The 21,699-nt window shown below is 51.8% G+C and overlaps 1 protein-coding gene across 1 annotated transcript in view; it reads left to right on the top strand.

Moving 5' to 3' along the window:
- Positions 1-20,615, top strand: part of MTMR14 (myotubularin related protein 14) — a gene marked incomplete at its 5' end in the record, with an annotated part of 23,170 nt that extends 2,555 nt beyond the window's left edge. The window contains 13 exons of the mRNA XM_010086825.1: positions 1-120; positions 626-699; positions 2,689-2,759; positions 3,358-3,432; positions 5,787-5,853; positions 6,854-6,939; positions 7,142-7,218; positions 7,470-7,506; positions 8,885-8,955; positions 9,577-9,626; positions 9,848-9,986; positions 12,733-12,909; positions 20,456-20,615. The exon at positions 1-120 is cut by the window's left edge and continues 2 nt beyond it. Coding sequence (XP_010085127.1) covers positions 1-120; positions 626-699; positions 2,689-2,759; positions 3,358-3,432; positions 5,787-5,853; positions 6,854-6,939; positions 7,142-7,218; positions 7,470-7,506; positions 8,885-8,955; positions 9,577-9,626; positions 9,848-9,986; positions 12,733-12,909; positions 20,456-20,615 — 1,204 coding nt within the window. The remainder of the gene's footprint in view (positions 121-625; positions 700-2,688; positions 2,760-3,357; positions 3,433-5,786; positions 5,854-6,853; positions 6,940-7,141; positions 7,219-7,469; positions 7,507-8,884; positions 8,956-9,576; positions 9,627-9,847; positions 9,987-12,732; positions 12,910-20,455) is intronic.
- Between the last annotated feature and the right edge of the window lie 1,084 nt (positions 20,616-21,699).

The raw sequence follows: 21,699 nt of genomic DNA, 5'->3' as shown, positions 1-21,699 counted from the left end.
TGCAGACTCCCAGCTGTTTGACAAAGTCAGAGGACACGACATCAAGCTGCTTCGATACCTGTCTGTTCGATACATCTGCGACCTGATGGTGGAAAACAAGAAGGTGAAGTTTGGCTTGAAGTGAGTCTGTGTTCGTTTTTCTGCAGGCTGTGGGTGGTAGCTGGTGTAGCCCTTCCACATGAATTGTTGCTGGGCATGGACTCAGCGACCGGGGAGCAGTCCTTGGAAGAGCCCTGCAGCAGGATCAGTTAGTTGATGCTGTGAAGAGAACCCGGAGGTTTTAGGCTAGACAAAGCTGTATCAATGGGCAAGATAGTGGCTTTCATCTCAGGTTTTCTCTGCAGAGCTGGCGGTGATGTGACAGTCACCCCTTCAGAAAGGGGAGAGTACAGGAGCCCTCTGCTTGTGTATAGGAACAGATTAGAGATATTTCTCCTTTCCAGAGGAAAGCTTTAGTATTTTGGGCCTCTACCTTTTTATTTGGGTACATTGAGTAAGTTCTGCCCCTGCTCACTCCTGAGTCAAGTCATTGTGCAGGGAGATGTGGCATGTAGGTTTTTGGGTGCTAGTGTCTCCACGAAAAATACTCTACAAATGTCTGCTGTTTTCCTCTTGTCCTGTGCAGTGTGACGTCTTCTGAGAAGGTGGACAAAGCGCAACGTTATGCTGATTTCACGCTTCTCTCCATCCCATATCCAGGTACAGGACTGATGTCCAGAGGGACTCCCAAGGGACAGGTGACAATCCCTTTCTGGGGACTGGGAGCTACGTCTGTGTGTGTGTGTGGTGAAATGACTGTGACTTGCTAAATGTTTCCCATGCTCCCTCTGGAGAGAAGCTCTTTTAAATTGAGAACAGTGCAACAAATCTGGATGCTCTGGTGGTGTGAGTCAGCATTAGGCACTCTTTGAGGTGGCAAAATAATTTCTCAGCAGTTCTAATGAATTCAAGTGTGGAGAAAAAGTCCCAGAGGTGGAGCTGGGGTTAAGATGGCCTTTGACACCCCTGCAACTCCAAACTACTACTTTATGCAAAATAAGTCTCTTGCTCTGTGTTATGTAAAACCCCAATTCTTAAGAGTATTTTCTGATCCTAGTGTTCCAGAGCACCAGTGTAAGATATTCTCAGTGCCAGGCAGAACTGTTAGCCTGATCTGCAGTGTACAGCTGGGATGCAGAGCGCTCCAGCCCGTCTCCCTGGCTGTATTAGTCCCTGTACCTAGCAACCATTGCTGGGTCACTTGCTGCACTCTTCAAGATGAGCTGAATATTGCTGCCTGCCTGCTGATGTCAGGCTCGGCGATAGGATTGGAGGTGAGACTGCTGTGCTTGAGCTCTGTCTGCAAGACCTTGTGCACAAAGAAAGGGAAAGGTAGTAGAAAAGAAAAAAAAAAAAAAAAAAAACAAACCCCAACAAAACTATTATGGATGATCCAAACCCAAACTTTTCCTTGATTAGTAGTTGTTGGCCAGAGGGGAGCAGTCATTCTGGTAAATCTAAGTGACTGGCCAAATGCCATGGTCTGTTCTTATTGATGTTCCCAGGTTTGCACTGAAGGAATTTTTATTTTGTAATTTGTCTCTAAAGTTATTCTGAGATCCTCTTGTCTTGGGTGAGGGAAGCAGTGTCCAGACATGACTGTCTAGGGTGAAAGACTTGTATTAAAGTGGGCTATCTCCAGAAGCTTTTGTGCTCTCCAGCGCAGACACTCTTCCATTTGACTAGCAGTTGGCATTTGCAGATGCCAGTACCTACTGCCGTAATCCCCCACTCTTTCTTTTGAGCTTTTGTTTAATTGGAGTTAAATCTCAACTGTCTGAATGCTTCCTGACTGCGTGTTTTAGAGAGCTAGTCCTTGCACAAAGATTTTTTTCACCATTGGAGTTACTTGTGACATGCAGAGTAGGAACCATTGCTTGTGTTCAGTGCCTGGCACGGTGGTGTCGTTGCAGCGTGGGCGCTGTGGCACTGCTGGGGCACACACAGTCAGAGAGGGGTTTTGTGTAGCCTGCAGGCAGCCACAGTGCTAATGGTGCTGCTTAGCTGTGACTAAGAGGCTGCAGTTTGCAGCAGAGACTTCAAATAGTTGTTTGAGAAGCACGGAGCCAAAGGATGGCACCTTCATGAGAGGAGGGCTTAGGGGAAACCTTAGAAGTGGCTATGTACCTGCTTTCTTCAGACAGGGCAATTCGCGTGTTTGAAAGAGACGACTCAAATGTGAGAGAAATCACAGCTGCCTCTGACAGAGCCCTTTCTTGTTCCGTGCAGCAGATGCCCTGTGAACGCTGGCTTTCCCCAGGGCTCTGCCAACACCTCCTTTTGCTAGTTCCTTCTCACTCAGCATGTCAGGCTGATGCCTTAGATCTGTGCAAAAGCCAGTGGCCCTGGAAAACATAGCTCCTCGGTGAAACCTCTTGTGTGGAAAGGAAGGAAATCAGTCCCTCCAACTCCACGTTTGCTGTGTGTTTGGAGTTTGCCCTTTACTGTGTGAGTGTGTTCACTGCTGAGTGCTGGGGGCCGTGCTGCACACTGTAGTGATGATTACTGCTCTTCTCCTCCTGCAGGCAGCAGTTTTGATTGGTTTGGTGCTCTGCAGCCCGGGGCTGACAGCACTTCCAGTCCCACAGGGCACTTCAGTTGTTAGATATCGGTTAGCTGAATGCTTGTTTATTATCTCTTTTCTTGCAGGCTGTGAATTTTTTAAGGAGTACAAAGACCGGGATTACACAGCTGAAGGTCTCATATTTAACTGGAAACAGGTACATGGGTGTTACAAAATGGAGAGCTGAGGGCTCTACTGGGCTTAAGTCTTGCCTCAGAGTTCCTGAGCGATGGTGTATGTGTCGTGTGCTTATTTCTGATCCCAAGAAGGAAACCAGCAGGACAAACAAAACAGATAGGGAATGTACTCAATTATTCCTTGTAAAATTTGTGTGTAAAATAAATGAATTATTATCCTGAAGTCCAGGATGCTTGACCTCTCATGGGGGGTATGGGCTGCTCCTTTTTTTGAATTTGGGATCTTGTTGATGGCCTCTGTTCTCAGTTCTGTCTTCGTATTCTGTCTCCTGCTGAGAGGCGTGGGTGAGGGGAGCAGCCCTACAGGAATTCAGAAACTAACGTGCCTGCTCCCTGGCTTTCACTGTTGGGAGCATGGAAAAGCTCCTCTTGTCCGCTGGTCCTTCTAAGCAGCTATGAGTCTGTTCTTACCACTGCAGGGTTTTGCATTCAAAGATGCTTTGCTGAGACACTTTCTTCTAGATGCACCATGAGGCATTTGTTTTGATTTTTTTTCTGGAACTTGCTGCCTTCAGGTCATGGCTTTTCTCTGACCGGTTGTGTTTGGGTTTTTTGCAGGATTATGTAGATGCTCCATTAAGTATCCCAGTCTCTCTGACCCAATCTCTGAATATTGATTGGAGCGAGTACCAGGTGAGCAAAGCAGGCACCTCTGGGAGGTCAGAGATTCACTCAGGAAGGATCAGTAAAGATTTGAAGTCAGACTTGCTCCTGTTGCTGTGATCTGGCTCACTTCACGCCATCCCAGTGGGACTGCAGACTAGAGTGTTCAGAGTAGCAGTGGAAATCCTCTACCCAAAAGCTCCATGCCTTGGTGCATCCCGAGGCAACTGACTGTAACATCAAATCTTTTTCTGTAGCTTGCATAATGTTTGCAATTCATTAGGGAGATAGGTTGCTGACAAAGGTGAGGAACATGCCAGCAGATGGAAAGCGGTATTACTTGCTCACAGTCGTCGCTAGGCGCATGGCTGCAGTGGGCAGGCTTCCCTGCCTGGGGAGAGTCTTGGGAAAGGTCAGCCTTCCCGTACGGGAGCAACAGCCAGGTGACTAGGTGCCTTCTTCATGGGTGTGCAAAGTGCCTGTCCTAGGAGAGGAGAGTTGAAAATCCTAACTGACCGTAGCACATCTCCATTCCTTATTACCCTAACAGCATCACAAATAATAATTAAACTCTTGTGTTTGCCCAAGCTTTGAGGTTCACATTTGTCTGTTTGTACCAGGGAGCATCACCTTACACTGCTCATGAGCGTGCTCCATTTCACACCTCAGTGAACTTACTGATCCTCCCGGGTTTTGTGATGATTGACTGCTGGAGCATGTCACACTCCGATGTGCTGCGGCTGGAAGCACCACAGAGCTAGCAGAGCTCCTCGTGCTGGGCTGGTGTTTGTCAGGCAGTGATGTAAATAATGTTTCAAGTGCCAGCATAAGCAGAATCACAGAAAAGTAGCTTGCAGTGTTGGAGCAGAACTAATGGGACCAAAGCTTGTTTATGGCTAGAAACTTGTTCACTAGAATAGCGAGCACCCAATATTTTTAAAATAGTATTGGAAATTTAAGAGGGTGTAATAAATAGATGCAGAAATGATCTGAGGACTGGAGGAGGTGCTTAATTTAAAGCTGAAGTTCTTAGTCTGTTTAGGTAATCGCAAAGGTGATGGAGGGTTGACTTGGTTAACATGTAAGTACACTTGCAGGGAGAAAATACTAATTCTAAAACATTCTTCAGTCTGGGGAGGAAGAGCTGCACAGGAAGCAATATCTGCAGTCTGAAATCAGACCTTCAAATAAGGAAAAGCAGTCTTGCTCCAGTTATTTTTGAGGATGATCTGTTGGAACATGCTGCCAAAGGAGCGATGAACTGTCACCCCTAGTTGAAGTGCTTCTCTGGGCAGAGATGTTGCCGAGTGCCAGCTTCAGGCTGTATGTGGGGCAACTGAACAAAACTTTCTGGTTTGTGGTATAGAGAGATCAGGCTGGATGATCAGATGATTCCTTCTGGCATAAGCACAAGACCGGGTTGAACTGGGCAGATAAAAGACTTTGGAAGGATACGTTTTTCTGCCCCGGGCTAAGTGTGTCCCCCATTTCCCTGTTCTTTTGTTGCTGTGCAAGCTTCACAGCAGGGCAATGTGTTCTTTGTCTGATGGTAGTCTTAAGTACGGTTACGCGCACACATGCAAGCACACAGCAAGTGTTCTGTTGCTGGGGGTGGGATGTCACTTATGTCACTGCCACTGTCACAGTGAAACATGTGGCCCTCTCCTTGCCTTTTCCTTGCCGCTGCTATCCCATTTTTCTTGAGCTAGTTCTGGCTCTGATCAGACTGATTAAATTTCCTGCATCTTCTCAAGACCAAGAGTGGTTCTCTTCAGCTTGCTGTGATGTTTTTCACCTGCATTTCTGGTAGTGCTGGAAGGTGTCTGAGCTCAGAGCCCTTCTGTGGTGCTGCTGCTGCTTGGGCATTACTGCACAAGTCCAGTGCCCGTCTGGAGCAGCTGGGAATGGCAGCTGCTGGGGCCATTTACAAGGGCCAGAGAGTTTTGGGCAAAGCGCTTGGGTTGGGGGAGCAGGCTGCTGACCTCGGACTGCTCACCCATTGTGCTGCCTGCATCGCACGCACAGCTGTAACACATCTGCTGAGCCGTTTGGTGAAGTGCACGCGTGCAGGGGGCTGCAGAATGGGGTCAGCGCTCCGCAGGTGTTTGCTGGCTCATGTTGGTCTCTCTGAGTGTGATCTGCTTGGAGCTGTGGGGCTGCAGGCAAGCAGGCTCTGGGCCAGCCGGGCAGACAGGGGAGATGGCCTTTTATTTTTGTTTTGTTTTTCCCCCCTACCTGGTCTCTTGTCCCAGAGTGCCTTTTGTAGAACTTAGGGGGATTGATTAGAGCACCAGTGGAGTCTGTCACTCTGAGGAATGGCCGCAGGTTTATTTCTGTGTTGCTCTTGTTCTGGACCCTTACCATCAACATTTCTCCTTCTGCAGAGCTGGGACCTTGTGCAACAGACACAGAACTACCTGAAGCTGCTGATCTCCATCATAAATAGCGATGGTAAGGCAAACTCCATGCTCCCAGCAGTCTAACTGGAGGAGTTGCTGTCTGCAGAAGAACAGCTGATGGTATTAGTGCCGCTCTTTATAGAAAGCTCTTTATAGAGCGCTTCACTTCTCTCCCTTCAAAGCAGGGTGATGGTTCTGGTGTCTCAGGGTTCCAGCTCACCTCTTAGAGAGGGACTTGCTGATCCCTTGAAGACCCTCTCTTCCCAAGAGTGGAGGGATATCTGAACACTTTACCCTAAAGTTTTACTGCTTCAAAGCTGAAGAGAAGCAGCATTTGTTCCTCTGCTTGTTGACTGTTGCGCTTATTTTACTGGACATTTTGTGCCCCCAAACCAAGGTCTCATTAGGTGCTGATTTAAGAGCCACTTTCACCCTTTGTTGTCCCAGCCACCCCAACTCCTGGAAAGGGAGTGTATTGCTTTATGTTGGCATCCTGTTCCCTCAGAGTACCGTGACTGTACCTAGCACAGGTGGATAGATGGAGCTGCGGCTGGCTCCACCCGCATGGCCAGCTGCAGACTCTCCTGCAGTAGTTGTGTTCATACTGCAAATTTTCGGGAGAGCATAGGAGTGTGCATGCGTCTGATCAGCGTGTATCAGTAGGAATGTTGGCGAGACTGAGAAAATGTTCAGCTGGGGCAGGTTTCTCTGTGATACAGGGATAGATGGTGATGGTGGGTTGCAGCTGGGTAGGTATGTGTTCTGGGTAGTGAAGTGATGTAAATACCTGGTGACTGAGTGTCCTGAGCAGCTGTCAGAACCAGGACAACACATCAGCTGGGGCTGCTGACAACCCAGGACACTCTGAGCAATTATTTGGCTGCCATATTTGAACCAAAATGTTCTGGCTTGGTGGCTGAGCTCTGCTCTTGAGCCTGGGCTGTGGGGACGAAGGGTAGCTTGTCTCTACATATTTGCCATAAAGAAAAGTCATTGCTCTTGTTGCAACATCGGTTTTTTTTCCTTCTCCTTCCTACCCCTGCCTGCAACAGATGACAGCGGGCTCCTGGTGCACTGTATATCCGGCTGGGATCGAACTCCTCTCTTCATCTCCTTACTGCGCCTCTCCTTATGGGCTGTGAGTACCTGGGGACCTGTTCTGCTTCTGGGGGTGGTTGCTTGGAGGGAGAGTGACTGTGTCACCAGGAAGAGGTGATGGAGCAGCTCATGTTCCTTTTGACCATCTTGGCTTCAGATGTGACAGCTTTCAGCAGATCATGAATTCCCAAGTCCTGATCCCCAGGGCTGCTGCCTGAAGGCTGTTCTCATTTGCTTTGCAGGATGGGCTGATCCATGCATCCCTGGAGCCGTCTGAGATTCTCTACCTGACGGTGGCCTATGACTGGTTTCTCTTTGGGTAGGCACGCCAAGTTTTCCTTGCATACGCATCCCTGCACAGCAGGGGAGAAGCCTTCAGGGGTCATCTTTGGTGTTTGCACACAACCAAAGGTGGATGTTGGGGCAGCTCCCAATGAGTTGTGCCCAGAGGGGGCTGATGCCTTTTTTTACCTGGAGGCTCAGGCATCTGGCTGTTCTTGACAGCTTGTGCTCTTCTGCTGATTCTGGCTTCCAGCGTGTGACCGGCCTTCTCCTTTGCTCTCTTTCCAGGCACATGTTAGTTGATCGACTCAGTAAAGGAGAAGAGGTGAGTGGCTGGTGTGGGGCAGTGGCTGAGCACTGCTTTTTGTTCTCAGGGTTTGTGTTTAGGGTGGCAGCGTTCACTGCCTGCTTCCTGGTAGTATCACTGGTCTGGCTGGGCTCTAAAAAGATTGTCCAGTTGCTGGAAATAAGAGGTTGAAGCCTTGCCCCATCACTTTCTGATGCATAAGGTGTGGGAGTGCTTTTCTCTCAGGCTACAGTTTGGTTGGTGGGTGGCAGTCCTGCCGGTTCCCCTGCTGTGCCACTAGTGTTCAGTGCTGGGACTCGCTCCTCAGCTCAGCACTGAGAGGGGATGCTTAAGGTGTGTGGCTCCTGGGAGCTTGGAAATAAAGCTGGATAGTCTTGTGTGCTTGTCCTGAGTGCGAGCCCTCCTGCCTGGGTGCTGCAGCTGCACGTGGCTCGTGGAGTGGCTTGTGCTGGTTCCAGTGTGTGTTTTTGGCAGGGGGTATCTGTGGGTGCGCAGATGGGGCTGAGAGGCAGGTAAGATTGGTGGAAGTAATTTTCTTCAAATCTTTCACTGTTTAACAGCAAAAATTTATTTCACTGACTATAGTTGCAGTACACTGCACTATAATTTTTGGATAGAGATCAAGAGGTGGGGTGTGCTAATCCCCTGCTGCTCAGATGCTCACATCACTGGAGAACCCCCTGCCTCTGAAAAGCAAAGCAGGACCCTGGCCTATTTTCCATCTTCCAGGAGTCCAGGACCCCTGTATAAGTATTGTTCCTCCCATTCATTCCTTCCCCACAGCTCTGCCCTGGTGCCTGCTTGGCTCAGGGTGGAGCGGGCAGCTGGCACAGGAGCGGGGTGCATGGCTGCCTCGAGCGCTCCCCGCTGCGGGAGGGGAAGGGCTCAGCTCTGCACAGGTACACGGGGTGGCAGAGGCACAGCGGGATGAATGCCACAGAGCAGACTGGTGCGTGGCACGGCACGAGCCTGGGATGACAGATGCTGCAGGTGCCACGTGCTTCCAGGTGTGACACAGCTGTGGTGCTGAGGTGGAGTGTGTCGTGCTGGGTTTGCCGCTCACCTGGGCGTATCAGCAGCTGGCGGCCGTCTCTTTTCCATTCTGCACTGATGGCATAAGTACCTGCTGTGTGCCTACGGCATGTGTGCAAGGCATTGATAAGGAGACTTGCTGTACGCTTTCCATTCTGGGCCTCCCCATGGCAGGGAACAGAGGGTCAGCATAACGTGTAAGAGAAGCCCCAGGATGGGGTGGTGGCAGCCCATGGCACGTTGGAGGCTGGTAGCTGCAGATTTCTTGCTATCTCCTTCCTGCCAGCACCTCCCCACCAAGATAAGAGGCTGCATGGAGCCTCGGGTTCAATCCTGAACTGCTCTTCTCTCTCCCTTTGCTCAGATTTTCTTTTTCTGCTTCAATTTTCTGAAGCACATCACCTCTGAGGAGTTCTCTGCTGTGAAGTCGCAGAGGTAAGGAGCCTGTGCCTGCTGCTGCATGGGCTGCAGAGCCAGGGAGCTTGTTAGTGCTGATCCTTTGGGGCGATGGAAGCCCTGGTGTCCTGGCCCAATTTTCTTTAATTTATTCTGCACTCTGAAGGCTGCAAAATGGGGCCGAGGCTTGTGAGGTGCCACGTTGTGCTCTGAAAAACTGTCCGTGCTGAAAAGTGCTCTTTGCTTAATGCCTGTTCGTGGCTGCTCTCGCATGGGGGAACCCAGAGGTGCGTGCTCTGGCTCAAGCCGGCTGCACAGCAAGCTCCATCGGGCACTGCTGAGGGCAAGGGGTGGCTGGTTCTTAACACACTGATAAACATTAACTCCTTCCTATTTCAGGAAGGGCAGAAAGAAATAAAGCCCACCCTGGAGGCTCTGAATAAGCACATGTCTGCCTGCAGCCTGTTGCCACCTTCTCAAAGCACGGGGTGTGTGGGCTGGGACTGTTAGGAGGATCCCATACCGCACACCGGCCCCATCCCCTCCCCTGAGCGAACTCCCCGCTGCTCTGCTCCGGTGTGTGCTCTGGAGATCTGGCTGTGGCCAGCCTCCACGCAGCCCTGCAGCGTGGCTGAGGTAACCTTGTCTTTCCTTCCCCAGAAGGAAGAGTTTGCCACCTGGCTTCACCCTGGAGGAGATCTGCATGCTCAGTGAGTGCTGCTGCTGAGCACCAGTGCCCCTGGGTGCTGGTAGTGGTTGATCGCTTGGGGGCTTGGGTTCCCTGCATCAAGGTGACTACAAATGGGCGTGCTTCCCTTGGGGCCTTGATGGAACGCAGCCCCAGGGCAAATGGGAAGTGTGTTGCTTAAAGGGAGAGAAAGTGAGCGAGACCAAGCTGTCTTCTGGTAGCTCTGTTTTCTTTTCTTTCTAGAGCAGAGAGACCGAGGCAGCACCACAAGTCTGAGCAGCGACTTCTCCCTGGGGATGGAAAGTTCTCCTGGAGCAGCTGGGAGCTTCACCTACGAAGCAGTGGAGCTGATGCCAGCAGGAGCACAGGCTCAAGCAGCATGGTGAGGAGATAACTTCTTGGTGGGCTGCAGAACAAAAGGGGCAGGCTCTGGGCACAGTAGAAAAGATATTTCTGAAGTCCCTCACCCTCCGGGTCTGCTCTCCATGGCATGGGTTCGTTACACTGGAGGGAGGAATGTGGCTGTCAGAGGCTTTGCTGCACCTTGTGCTACGCAACTTCTGCACCAAAAATCGGAGACCATCCCATGTTAAAGACCATGTCAGGCTTCTGCGGGCTTGCTCCTGAAGTTTGTCCCCTGATGAGAGTAAAGCAGCTTTGTTTCATTTTTGCCAGCTTTGCTATTAAACTTCATCCAGAAAGGATTTCATTACTTTTAAAAAATGGTTCCAAACTAGCAGGAAAATGACATTTGGCAGCAGCCTCCCCAGGGAAAAGAGGAGACAAAGTTTAGCTGCCCTAAAATGAAGCTTAATCAGTTTATGGAGAAGATGATGCAGGAGGCTGTCTGCAGTTAGTGGAAGGTGGGCTGGGTGGGCAAGAATCCCCTCTAAACCTCCGCCCCTCTGACAGCACAATGCGTGTGAGCTGAAAGCAGGTTGCTGCCTGCAGCACTGCTTCAAGATTCTTTCAGGGAGGATATGGAATTCTCAGTGCTCCCTATTGTTAAAGGGTCGCACAGGACTCGCCTGGGGACGCAGGTGGCTGTCTGGAAGCGGGGACTGGGGAAGGTGTCTGGCGATTCTGCTGCTCTGGGACGGTCGTTGTGCTTGCTTGTGGAGTTTCTGGTGCTGTTTGGGGATTTCAGAACCTTTCTGTAGGGTTGCCCCTCTCAGTTTAATTTTTCTCTCCTCTCCCTCAGCACATCTGAAATGCTATTTTATATTACAATTATTTTAAATTAAAACTGGGTTGTGCTGGAGGCAGTTGGAAGTCCTCTGGGACTGAGCCTGCAGCCATGCCAGTGGCAGCAGCCTTTCTAAAGCATATTGTGATTCAATTTATAAAATGCTGAAGATGGGAAGAGAGAGTCTTCCTGCAGAATCACCAAATGGAAGTGGGGAGCCCCAAACTGTGTTTGACAGGTGAGCAGCAGAGTCCTCTTTAATACACAGTGCTCGCCTATCTGCAGCAAAGTGACTGCAGCTAGTGGAGAGCAACTTTCCACTTGCCTGGCTGCAGGGCGGTAAACTGGAAGCATTTACGTTGCTCTGATGCTCAGGATGTGCAGACTAGATCCTGCAGCATGAAACCTACATGTGATCTTTGTAAGATACGAAGTGGCCAGAGCATGCTGGAAGAGATCTGCTGCGCTTGTATGTATCAGGGCTTGATTTTGTGGCATTTTCTAACTCTAGTTTGCTTTCATTCCTGTTGCAGACATCAGATTGTGTTGGGGTTAGCTGCTGCTACCACAGTGGAGGTTCAGGACCGTGCTGTGGGCATGAGCTTGGGGAAGGGAGGGTTGTGAGCCTTGCCTGAGTGTTAGCGAGGGGGCTGGGCACGGATGTGGTGCTGCAGGCTGGTGCGGCTGTGCAGTCCGGGGAACAGGTAGGGCTTGCTGCAGGGTGGTGAGCTGGGCTGTGCATAGCGTGAGGGAGGAGAGGAGGGGATGTGCTTCGTGGTGTTGTCCTGAAAACAGGTGGTCTCAAGGTCGCCTTGCAGAGAGAGGCATTTGGTTTTGAGCTGTACAAGCCTGTTTCTGCAGGCTGTTCTTGGAGATGTTGGCAGCTATGATAATGTGAGAGGAATAATGCTTGTGAGAGGCTGTGGTGTGATGTTTGAGGGTGGACACACTTCAAGAAGTGAAGAGAGGATATCATGCTTCCCGCTGTACAATGAGCTTGCCTTTAGCTGCACTTGCTGACAGTGCTCAAGATCTCAGTCAAAGCTGAGGTACCCTTCCAGATTCTGGGAAGAACAGCGTCTTTTTCTCCTTGAGTTTGTTTGCTTTAGACTTTTCCTCTTTACTTGTGTACGTAAAGAGGTCTTTTTCCAGTTCACTGTGGTTTTCAAAGGGGAAAAATTCTTCAGACTTACAGAAAAAAAAGCTAATGTAAGAAAGAAAATCTTGTGAACATGGGGCAGCAGTGAATTAGGAATTAGTCCCAGATATGTGTGTCTGTGTGGCGTGTAGCTGGATGGTACTGTAAGCTAAGGCATGATGCAGCAACGGGCAGTGACTCACACTGGAGTCCGAATGTGCTGGCTAGAAGAGAAGCCAGAGCAGTTCCAGGCTGTCAGCACAGAGGACTGAAGTGCACCTGCATCTGGAGTGACTGTCAGCACACGGTCAGAAGTGTGGTCAGTGCTGCCCGAAGGGGATCACTCAAAGGGAGAATAACACTGGCATCATGTCCCTGTCACCCTCATCAGCGCACACCAGCACCTACCTGGGCTGAGCTCGTAGCCTGATACACTCCGTAGAGTTTAGAGCAGATCCAAATGGGCTTTCTGTGCTGGGAGGCCCCTTGCTTGAGACATTTTTACGGCCAGACTAAACAAAGCAATCACTGTGCGTGTGTGGGCTGATGCATTCTCCTGTCGCTGATTTCCAGGGCACGTGGATGGTGATCTATAAAAAAAATGGGCTCAGATGGGCTGAGTTCAGTGTACCCCTGTCACCAAGCAGTCACCTGTGACTCATGGTTCCTTGGGAGGGAGGAGAGCAGGTTCAGTGGGAACAGGAGCTTGTAGCTGCTGGGGTAACATCCAGCCTGTTGTGGCAAGACTTCCTAGCTGGAGTACGTGGGAAAGCCAGCTTTCTCACCCAATCCTCCATCCCACAGGAGGAAGAGCTGTGCCTCGTCACCACAAGCCGTGCTCTGGAGCAGGACGCAGCAGTATGAAGACAGGCTGCCTTCCACAGGGATGGTCGAAGTCAAGTCCTCCAGCTCCTCTTCATCGACCCATTCTGATAACTTCCTGAGGATGGGAAGCAGCCCCCTGGAAGTGCCCAGGTCCAGGTGAGATGGGATGGAGTAGAGCATTTCTCAGCAAAATGAGTCTGGTAAAGGGAGTGCAGGGCTGCATTTGTGTGGCTCTGAGAACCCTGGAGCACATGGGTTTGTATCTGCAAACGAGCCTAAGGAGGCCCGTTCCTCTCTAGCCTGACCTTGTGTGAAATGCTGGCCATCAAACACAGAAACTCCTGCCTCAGCCCATTGAGAGGAGCGAGGAGCCGTGCCGATAACAGCTAGGTGTTTGTTCTGCCTGTCCTCAGCGCATGCCTCAACTGCACAAGCTCTGGCATCTCTGCATCCTGCATGCTCGGAGCTCCCAGCACTTTCTGTGTCGAATGCATCCGCAGGGGTTTGAAGTGGCTGGTTTGTGTGGGGGAGGCAGTCTTTAAAACCAGGCAGACCTCACTCTGCATCAGTCCTGTCCCCCTTTCCACCTGCCGACCTTCCTGACACTGAAGGGTGGAAAAGCTCCAGGTGCTGGTGGCAAGCAGAGGGTAGAATCTGCTGGGAGCAAGCTGCAAGCGCTGTGCCAGCTCAAAGGATTTCGCCCGGAAAGCTCCGTGTTCCTGTTGGGCAACTGGGGAACAGGGACCCTGGACCTCAGCCTAATCTCATGCTATAACAAAGGATATTCTGGCACCCTTCTGGAGGCTGATGCTGTGGTAGGGCAAAGCAGAGCGGTGAGTGAAGCTGGGGAAGAAAGAACAGAGCCTGTGGAGCAAACACCATGTGTTTAGGCCGACAGGGGATAAAGAGGCTCTTAGATAAGAGGTTGCTGTTCACAGCATCAAACGCTTGTGTAGTCTCTGCAGGTTTTCCAATGAGTCTTTTTTCTAGTGATTCCCTTCAGAAACAGCCACCAGCCAAATTTTAGTACTCTCTCATCACATGGGAAATAAACAAGTAAAGCATTGAAAATTTATAAGACTTTCTTTCCAAGTTTCTTGATTCCAGAGAACAATCGCTGTCTGACAGTTTCAATAAGTGATGCTAGCTGTTCTCCCTGTGGAAAGAGATCAATAGGATGTTTTTGAGTTGTTGCTGGCACCCACCTCTGCATTCTCTGTAAGATGAAACAAATCTCCCAAGAAGAGGACAGAATACAGGAGAGAAAGCAGCTTGTCTTGGGGGCTGCTTTTGCTCACGATGGTAATGCCACAGTTCCTGCGTGTGGTCTCATGCCATTCCCGGGACCTGAGAGGCTGCTCGGCCCGGGCGTGGCAGCGAGCTTGCAGCAGTGCTGCGGGAGAAGCGGTTTATAATGCTGCTTCTGGACTCGGCTCTGTGAGAGTGAAGAGAGACAGAGTAGGCAGAAGAGCATCCCGGGAAGTGTCTGAGCACACAGTCCCTGGGATTTGTGTTCTGGGGGCTCAGAGCTGGTAAAGCCAGCAAATATCTTTCCTCTGGCTGCATCAGGGTGAGGTGTCTGCAAGTGTTTGGATGGTTAGCGCCCATTGGTGTCAGGTGTTCAGAACTGGCGCTCTCAGAGCTTGGAGCAGCAGGCAAGTGTGGTGGGGAAGCTTGTTACTGCTGGGCCAGAGTCCCTGGGGATGCCTTTTTCTTGTGCCAATAAATGACCTGAGAAGGAGTTGTACTATCCTGTCACTGTAAGAGGTAAACGTTCTGTGAATTCTGCTATAAACATTTCTTTCTGACCTTTATGATAGCTTCTACCATGGCACAAAGCCTTGGTAACTCTTCAACGCAGCAAAATTGCACCAGTCCACCCCCAATCCCAGTTAACTTTTATGAACAAGGCAGTGTGAAGGGCTGGGCTGTAGAAAAAAACGTGCATGAGGAAGAAATAGGAGATGAAAGTGGAGCAAACCCCTTGCACAGCCTGGAACCAAGAGGGCAAGAGAAGGGACTCGGTTTTGAGGACACAGCAGTGAAGTCAGCGGCACGCAGAGGTGGTTCCCCTGCGACACCCGTGCTGGCTGGAGATGCTGTACACCTGTATGCACTCCATCACTGGGGTCACTGGGGTTTCCTCTGCTCCTCTCGGTGTGCAGGCTGGAGGAAATAAGCCTGGAGACCCTGCAGGGAGTGGGTGGAATTGTCAAGGCAGCAGCAGAACTGAGCTTCTCTTTGAAACCAAATCTGGCACGTTCCTGCTCCTTTGCCTCCTGGTGCATTGCCAGCTCAGCCGGTCTGTGCCTGGTGCTGCGCCTGCCTTCCCGGGGTGACACTGCTCACAGCTCTGCCAGCTGAGGACTTGAGCAGTGCGTGGCCTTGTCACACACTGACATGGCTTGCACTTTCTGGGGCATGGACGTGGTATGTTTTGTCTTCAGAGAGAGGGGTTGTGTCACTCCACTTGGCTTTGGTCTCTGCTTAGACTATGTTGGTCTGGATTTGTCCGGGGAGCTCTGTGCAGGTAATGGATATCACAGCACCTTCAGCCACCGTTTTCCATCCTGAAGGAAAGGACGAGTCCCATTTTGGGTAGAGAAGGAGGAGGTAAATTCTGTCCCTTCACAACCTGTAAAATGGTGGGACTAGGATGGGAAGGCTAGGAGCTCAGAGACCAATCATGATGCCAAAAATACCTTTATCTCTCCAGTGCTGCTGGCAGGTTAACACCCAAGGCTCTTAAAATGAAGAAACCACTGTAGTTGACTTCCTAATCCTCTGGTTGTGTGGCCATAGCAACAAAACACTTAACCACTGCGGCAGCAGTTGAGGAAAAAATGGTTCCTTGTAAAATGCCAGCAGGCACCCTTCAGGTAGCTCACGTAAACAGCCCAGTCTGTGTGCTGGGAGGGAACGGGAAGGCAAGCCGGCTGCGAGAGCTGAGCAGGGCCTGGGAGGGGAACTGGGGTGTCCGAAAGGAATGAGTCACCAGCCCACATTCTGAGTGTCCTGCTCCGATCCAGAGCTCCTGGGTACCCGCGAGTCCCTGGATGGTTCTTGTTAGGCAGAGCAGCACCAAGGCACGTTCCTTGCACTCCTTCTAGCTTATCCCAACGTGATGGTAACATCACATCTGCTGAGGGCAAACATGCGTGAAGATCCTGCATAGATTATTTGCAGAGTAGGACAAGGTGCTGCTTGTTCTACAAACTGAGTCCTCCAAGTGTGGCAGATAGCGTGCATTGACTCGAACCCCCCGCGTGCGAGTGGATAGCAGCTTGCTAAACCATGTTCTGTGTTTGCATTTGACACTAATAGTCTAAGCATCCCATGACACTGCAGAAAACCCTGTATCCGTGTCAGGGATTTAGCGTGTGTGCACAGAGCACTAATGTGGATTAGCAGCTGGATAATCTTTGGTTGAATGTGCTTTTGCTAAGTCAATTAAACAAAACCTAGAGTACTGTGATCTAAAGAGTCGAGATCTGCAGGAGTTAAATCACAGAGGATCTGCTTTTGGTCAGCAGCCCCAGAGAGCTCCCTTACCAAACGGGCAGCAGGGTTCAGGTGTGGCTCTGGAGGGAGTGTGCTGAGCACAGCGAGGGACAGAGAAGCTGCTGGCCCTTGGCTTTGGGTGTTTGTTGGTGGCAGTAAGACTGTGTGCACTGTGTCGTGCTCCTTACAGCCGCCTGGCTTGGAACCTGTATCTGCGATCAGCTTGGGATAGCGACCACAGCAAGACAGGGATTGTTTACAGGAATGTTTTCTCCAACTATTGCACGACTATGCCTCAAAATGGGCTCACTGGCTGACAGATGACTGTGCTGCAATCAAAAACGGTTGTGCTTGCAGAGGGCTGGCTGCTCGGGCTGTTACAGCACCAGCACAGCCTGGAGATACCTGCCTGGGATGCAGCCAGGGCTCTCGGCACAGCTCTGCCAGGCGCTCCTGGCCAACGCCTCCCACGCAGAGGTGGGAAGGGCTGCCCTTTGCTGCAGGTTGCCACAGTCTGTGCGTACAGTACCTACTTAATGCTTCAGTCTGAGGCACAGAGCATATGCTGGCAAATGAGCTGCTTCCCAAACCATCCTAGGTGTGTAGAAATCTGGCAGGTGAGCGGGGGCAGCACCAGGCAGGATGAGAGCCTGGCTGTTGGGTGCTTGGCACTCGTCTCCATTACGTATTAAGAGAAGGAAGGATCCCTGATTGTTGCTCTGCCTCCGGTCTTGGCTCTCCTCTGGCAGGCGCGTGTCCGTGTGCTCTGAAATGCTCCGTCTTGTGCAGCATGTTGCATGGGAAGCACTGACCTAATTAAAAGGAACCGTTCCAGGCTAGGAGTCGCCAGTTTATGGCCTGCCAGAGATCCTTCCCTGTGTGAAGGAACAGCTTGCAGCTCAGCTCTGTTTTGCTAATCTAATTTTGTTAATCTTGCACTTTTGAGGGAGTTTCTTCCCACTCGTGGACCTGAAGAGGTGGGTGTGTGAAGTTCACTTTCATTCTCCCTCTGTCTGCCATTAGATGTCTGCGGCAGAGACAGTGGCTTGAAGACTTGCTGTATCTCATCTCCTCTAACCATGTCCAGCTTTGCTGTAGCCATCCAGCTGCTTCCCGAGACCCTCTGCACTGCCCTGGCAGCTAGCCGGCCTCTGGCATGGCTGTCATGTGTTGCAAACTGGTTCTTACAGGCATGGGGACTGGTCCTGGTGTCCCAGCAGCCCCAGCTTGCTCTGGGGCCTCGCTGAAGCTCTTTTTCAGCCTCTGCAGCAAGACTTTACAAGGGGCCTTCAAGGGTAGAAATAAGACTTTCACCCCCTGCATTGACTGGATTGCACTGGGATCCAGTCACCCTAGAGATCTCATCTTGCTCTCAAGCCAAGCTCAGCTTTTAGGAAGCTCTGCTGCCCTTGCAGTGCGAATGCAAGATTTCCCACGCCATGCCTTCCCCGCCTGGCTCGCCCAGCCCTGGCCCCTGCTGTCTCGCAAGGCTGTTCAAGATGGGTTGTGACGATTCCTCAGGATCCCCCCTTGAGAGGGCTCTGGGGATAGAGGGGAAAGTGCCGTGATATCTCAGCTCTGCTGGCTCGGCTCTGTTATCTAAGCCAGGAGAGAGGCGACCTGCACTCAGTGCAGAGTTGATCAGTTTATTCAATTAATCGACAAGCGTTTATTCTGCAGCCTGGAGGCGAGACACAGAATTAGCTGCCTTGAACTCCCAGACTCCTGTGCTGTTAGGTCAGATGTCACTTGACTTAAGTTTGCACGGCTGCTTGACAGGGTTGGGGACCCTGGGAGGGTTACAGAGCTGGAGAGCCACTGAGAGTCAGTCTTACAGGAGGTACACGATGCTTTTATCAGCCTGTCCAAGAAGGGATTTGAACAGTGACTTGATGCACCTCCAAGAGATGGTGTAAGATCAGTCTCAGCTGACAGCCATGGAAAGTGACCAGCAGCTGGGAGCTGAGGCCACACTCCTGAAGCAGGAAACAATTTTCTGCTCGTGTTCCTTAGCACAGGCTTATCTGACCAGTGTGGTTGAGAATACTGGGCAGAGGGATGTTTTTACTGTCCCTGGGGCCCTGGATAATGTCTTACTGCTTTGCTTGCTGCACGGCCACAGTCTTCTAGCAGGCTCCTGAGACTGGTCTCTCTTTGCAAGACCCGCAGAGCTCTGCTCAGCTCTCTTCACCTTCTCCTGGAGATGCTGCCGCAGCCCAGACCCTCCTCTGCCATCCAGACTCACCCTCTTTGAAACCTTTTTTTCCTCTTGGCCCCAAATCTATCCTCTGTTTAGCAACTCATTATTTTTCTGACAGAATCACATCCCTGGCTGCTTTCAGCCCAAGCCCAGTGCCTGTAGACCTCTTTCCTGCTTTATCTCAAATTCCTGTCACTGCGTGTGACACTCCTGTTTGTCCTGCCTGGCTCTTGGGGAGGTGACATCCTCCTCTCCCTCTGCACTGAAGCACTGTTCCTCTGCTTCTCCCTGGCTTCCCGCACTGTTCGCGCTGTGCTTCCAGCATGGCCCCATGCTCTGAGCCCAGGCGCTCTGCTGCTCTCCTCCTTCGTGCTGACCTCCTCGGCTCTTAACTTCCAGAGGCAGGGAGAAGGGCAGATGTCACTGAAGAGCTTTGCCTTACGAATTCCTGGCATCCCAGGGCAGGTTATCCCTGTCTGATCTCCAGAAGGTGTGTGCTGCAGCTCCGCTTTCAGTGCAATGCCCTCGTTCTCACTGTGCCGGTACCCACAGTAGGAAAAACACCTTTTTGTGGGAAGGGTTCTCCCAATGCTCTGAACCTCAGTTCACGGAGCAGCCAAAGAACAAGAGCTGTGCAAAGGAGAAGCTCTGTTCTTCCTATTTTCTGCGATGTCCTTCCAGAGCCTGAACTCCCAGGCAGCAGCGTTACCCCACGCCGCAGCTGCGGGAGCGGCAGCACTGATGGGGAGCTGACACACGAGGAGCCGCGTGAGCTCCCCTTTTCCTCGTGCAGCCAGCTCAGGGCTGCGTTTCAGACTTCTCAAACTTGGCTGCATTGATCCACCTGGTTAAATGGCAGGCTTGGAATTCGATGGAGATTGCGAATAGGTTTCCTGCTGTGCATCTCCCCCCACCCCTGCCTCCCAGTCTTGCTGAAGTCCTTGCTGGGGAGATCCTGTCTCTCTGGCTGTTCTGCTCTCTTGGGGAGCAGCTGCAGTGCGCCACGGCTATTCTTAGCTGTGGAGACAGCGTGCAAGTACCTGGCCCAGCAGAGCTGGAGCTGCTATCTGCCCTGCAGATCTCAGATAAATTATCCAGAAGATCTTGGTCGTGTGTAATTGAGTAGCTCTGCCACAGGCTGTGCTTCCAGCTATGTACACTCTGCTCTGCAGCGGGGTGCAGTAATTGCTTGTTCCCAGGAAACCAAGAGCTCTGGGTTTGTCTCAAGTGCTTGTGGGCTCTTCTCGGAGATTTTGGAGGGGCTCCTCAGATTCACTTATTGGATTTCATGCTTCCTCTTTTCCTGGTGGGAGGCTGCACACATCAAACAGTTCCCCTCCCTTGGTTATTTTCCCTGTTCTAAAGATGTTTTGCTGCCTGGCTTGTGGCACAGTCCATTCTTCCAACAGGGGAATTAAAAGATCTTCAGATGCTGGGGGGCGGGTGGGTGCCCTGCGGATGTCTTGAGCAGCGACAGACTCTGTTCAGATCTGGTGTTAATGCCTCGGGAGTGAGCTGCTTTCTAACGGCTGCCAGACCGAGGATCTCTGTCTTCTCCAGCGCTAACCAAGTGTCAGCCTTGCTTCTCCGTCAGCCCTGGGATGTGCTAACAGCTACAACACGCGACGGGGATGCCCCTTGCACAGCACAGTGGCCACATCTGCGAGGGATTCGGGCCAGGACATGCTGTTGCATCTCGCTAACGAGTTTCACAGTTCTGCACGGCCATCTGCTTCTCGCTGGCTCTGTCCCGTCCGGCTCCCAGTGTGCTCCCGCTGCTCTGTCGGCCCCAGCCAGCTTGGCTCTGCCCTCGCTTTCAAAGGAGAGGCTTGGCCTGGGGCCAGCTGAGCTGCGTGTCACACCCTGGTCCCCGAGCGTCAAAGCCGCTGGCACAGGCGCTGCTGGCGTCTGGCCCGGTGGGTCCCTGGCAGCAGCACTGGTGGAAGGGTTGTGGCTGAATGACCTGACTGATGGCGCCGTCTCCCTCTCTCTCTGCCCCAGATCAGCGGACCGTTCTCTGCCCGGATCTTCCGTTTCCACAGACTTTGGCAGCTGGCAGATGGTGACAGGGTGTGGCAGCATTCGGGAGCAGGCAATCCTGAGCGCAGACGCCTCTCTCCCGTGCAGCTTCCCGGATGAGTTCCCTAGCACTTGCCTGTAAGTGTCTCAAACGCAGGATCTCTCCTTGGGGCTCTTGGCTGCGAGCGCTGCAGCTTTATCACCCCAGCGCTTTGAAAGATTCCTGGGAGCCTATAACAAACTGTCCCCTCTTCCCTGCCTTGATGCCATCCATCCACAAATTCCATCACTGAGCACTCTTTGCTTACGCTGAACTCAGAAAGAAAGCAGCGTTTTCTCTGCCTGATGGCTTGGGGGGGACACATTTTGCTTTCTGTAGGAAGAAGAGGCTTTTCTCTCTTCCCCCAAGGGACTGAATTTGGGCATTGAGTGCATTTGAGGATGCATGCTTGTCAGGATGGGACTGGTAACCCGGATTTTCTTGCTTTTGGATCGTGCTCGTCTCCATCTCCCTGCTGGGCTCAGATCCTTGGTGCAGTGGAGAGGGGCTTTCCTTCTGTAACCCCCATTTTGTCTGACCGCACGCGACATCATTGTCAGGTGCAGAGCAGCAGAGACCCTGCATCCTGCCGTGTCGAATGGCTGGGAGGCAGATGTTCCTCCCCAGTAGAAAGCCACCTCTGTGGAAGCTTGAAAGGCAGGAGATGCACTTTAATTGCTGTTAGAGGAGAACCTCGGCTTCTGCCTTCAGGCTGCAAACTCTCAATCAAGAAGCTGGAGTGGCAGATGAGGGGCTGCCACCAGCGAGAGAGGGGCAGATGGGGGCCTGCCACTAGCGAGCTGTGACAGAGTTGTGCTGCCAAACGCTTGCGGTCCCTTAACCAAGAGCTGGGTACGTGCTTGGGAGGCAGAGGGTGAGTGACATGAAAATCTCCCGTCTCTTGTGAGCCAGGCTGGCTGCACGGGCTCGCGTTCTCGCGTGGCTGCGTGCTGTGCTGCTGAGCGGAGCCGAGCAGCTGCCCCCATGTTACGGTGAAGCTACAAGACCTGTGAACTGGGAGATCAAAAAATCACAGGAGGTGTTGGACGTGGCCTGGCGGGGATTTGCTCTGCTCCTTCTGTGGGGATGGGCTGAGCTGCTCCCGCGGTTGTTTGGAGGTGGGTGAGGGAGGAGAAGTGATGGAATGACAGGCGTCTGAGTTAGTGACAATTCCTGCGCCCTGAAC

Source organism: Pterocles gutturalis, unplaced genomic scaffold (assembly GCF_000699245.1).
Source record: "Pterocles gutturalis isolate BGI_N339 unplaced genomic scaffold, ASM69924v1 scaffold26216, whole genome shotgun sequence".
Taxonomy (NCBI): Eukaryota; Metazoa; Chordata; class Aves; order Pterocliformes; family Pteroclidae; genus Pterocles; species Pterocles gutturalis.
The sequence above is the reverse complement of the archived record's forward strand: the minus strand, read 5'-3'. Positions and strand labels throughout refer to the sequence as shown.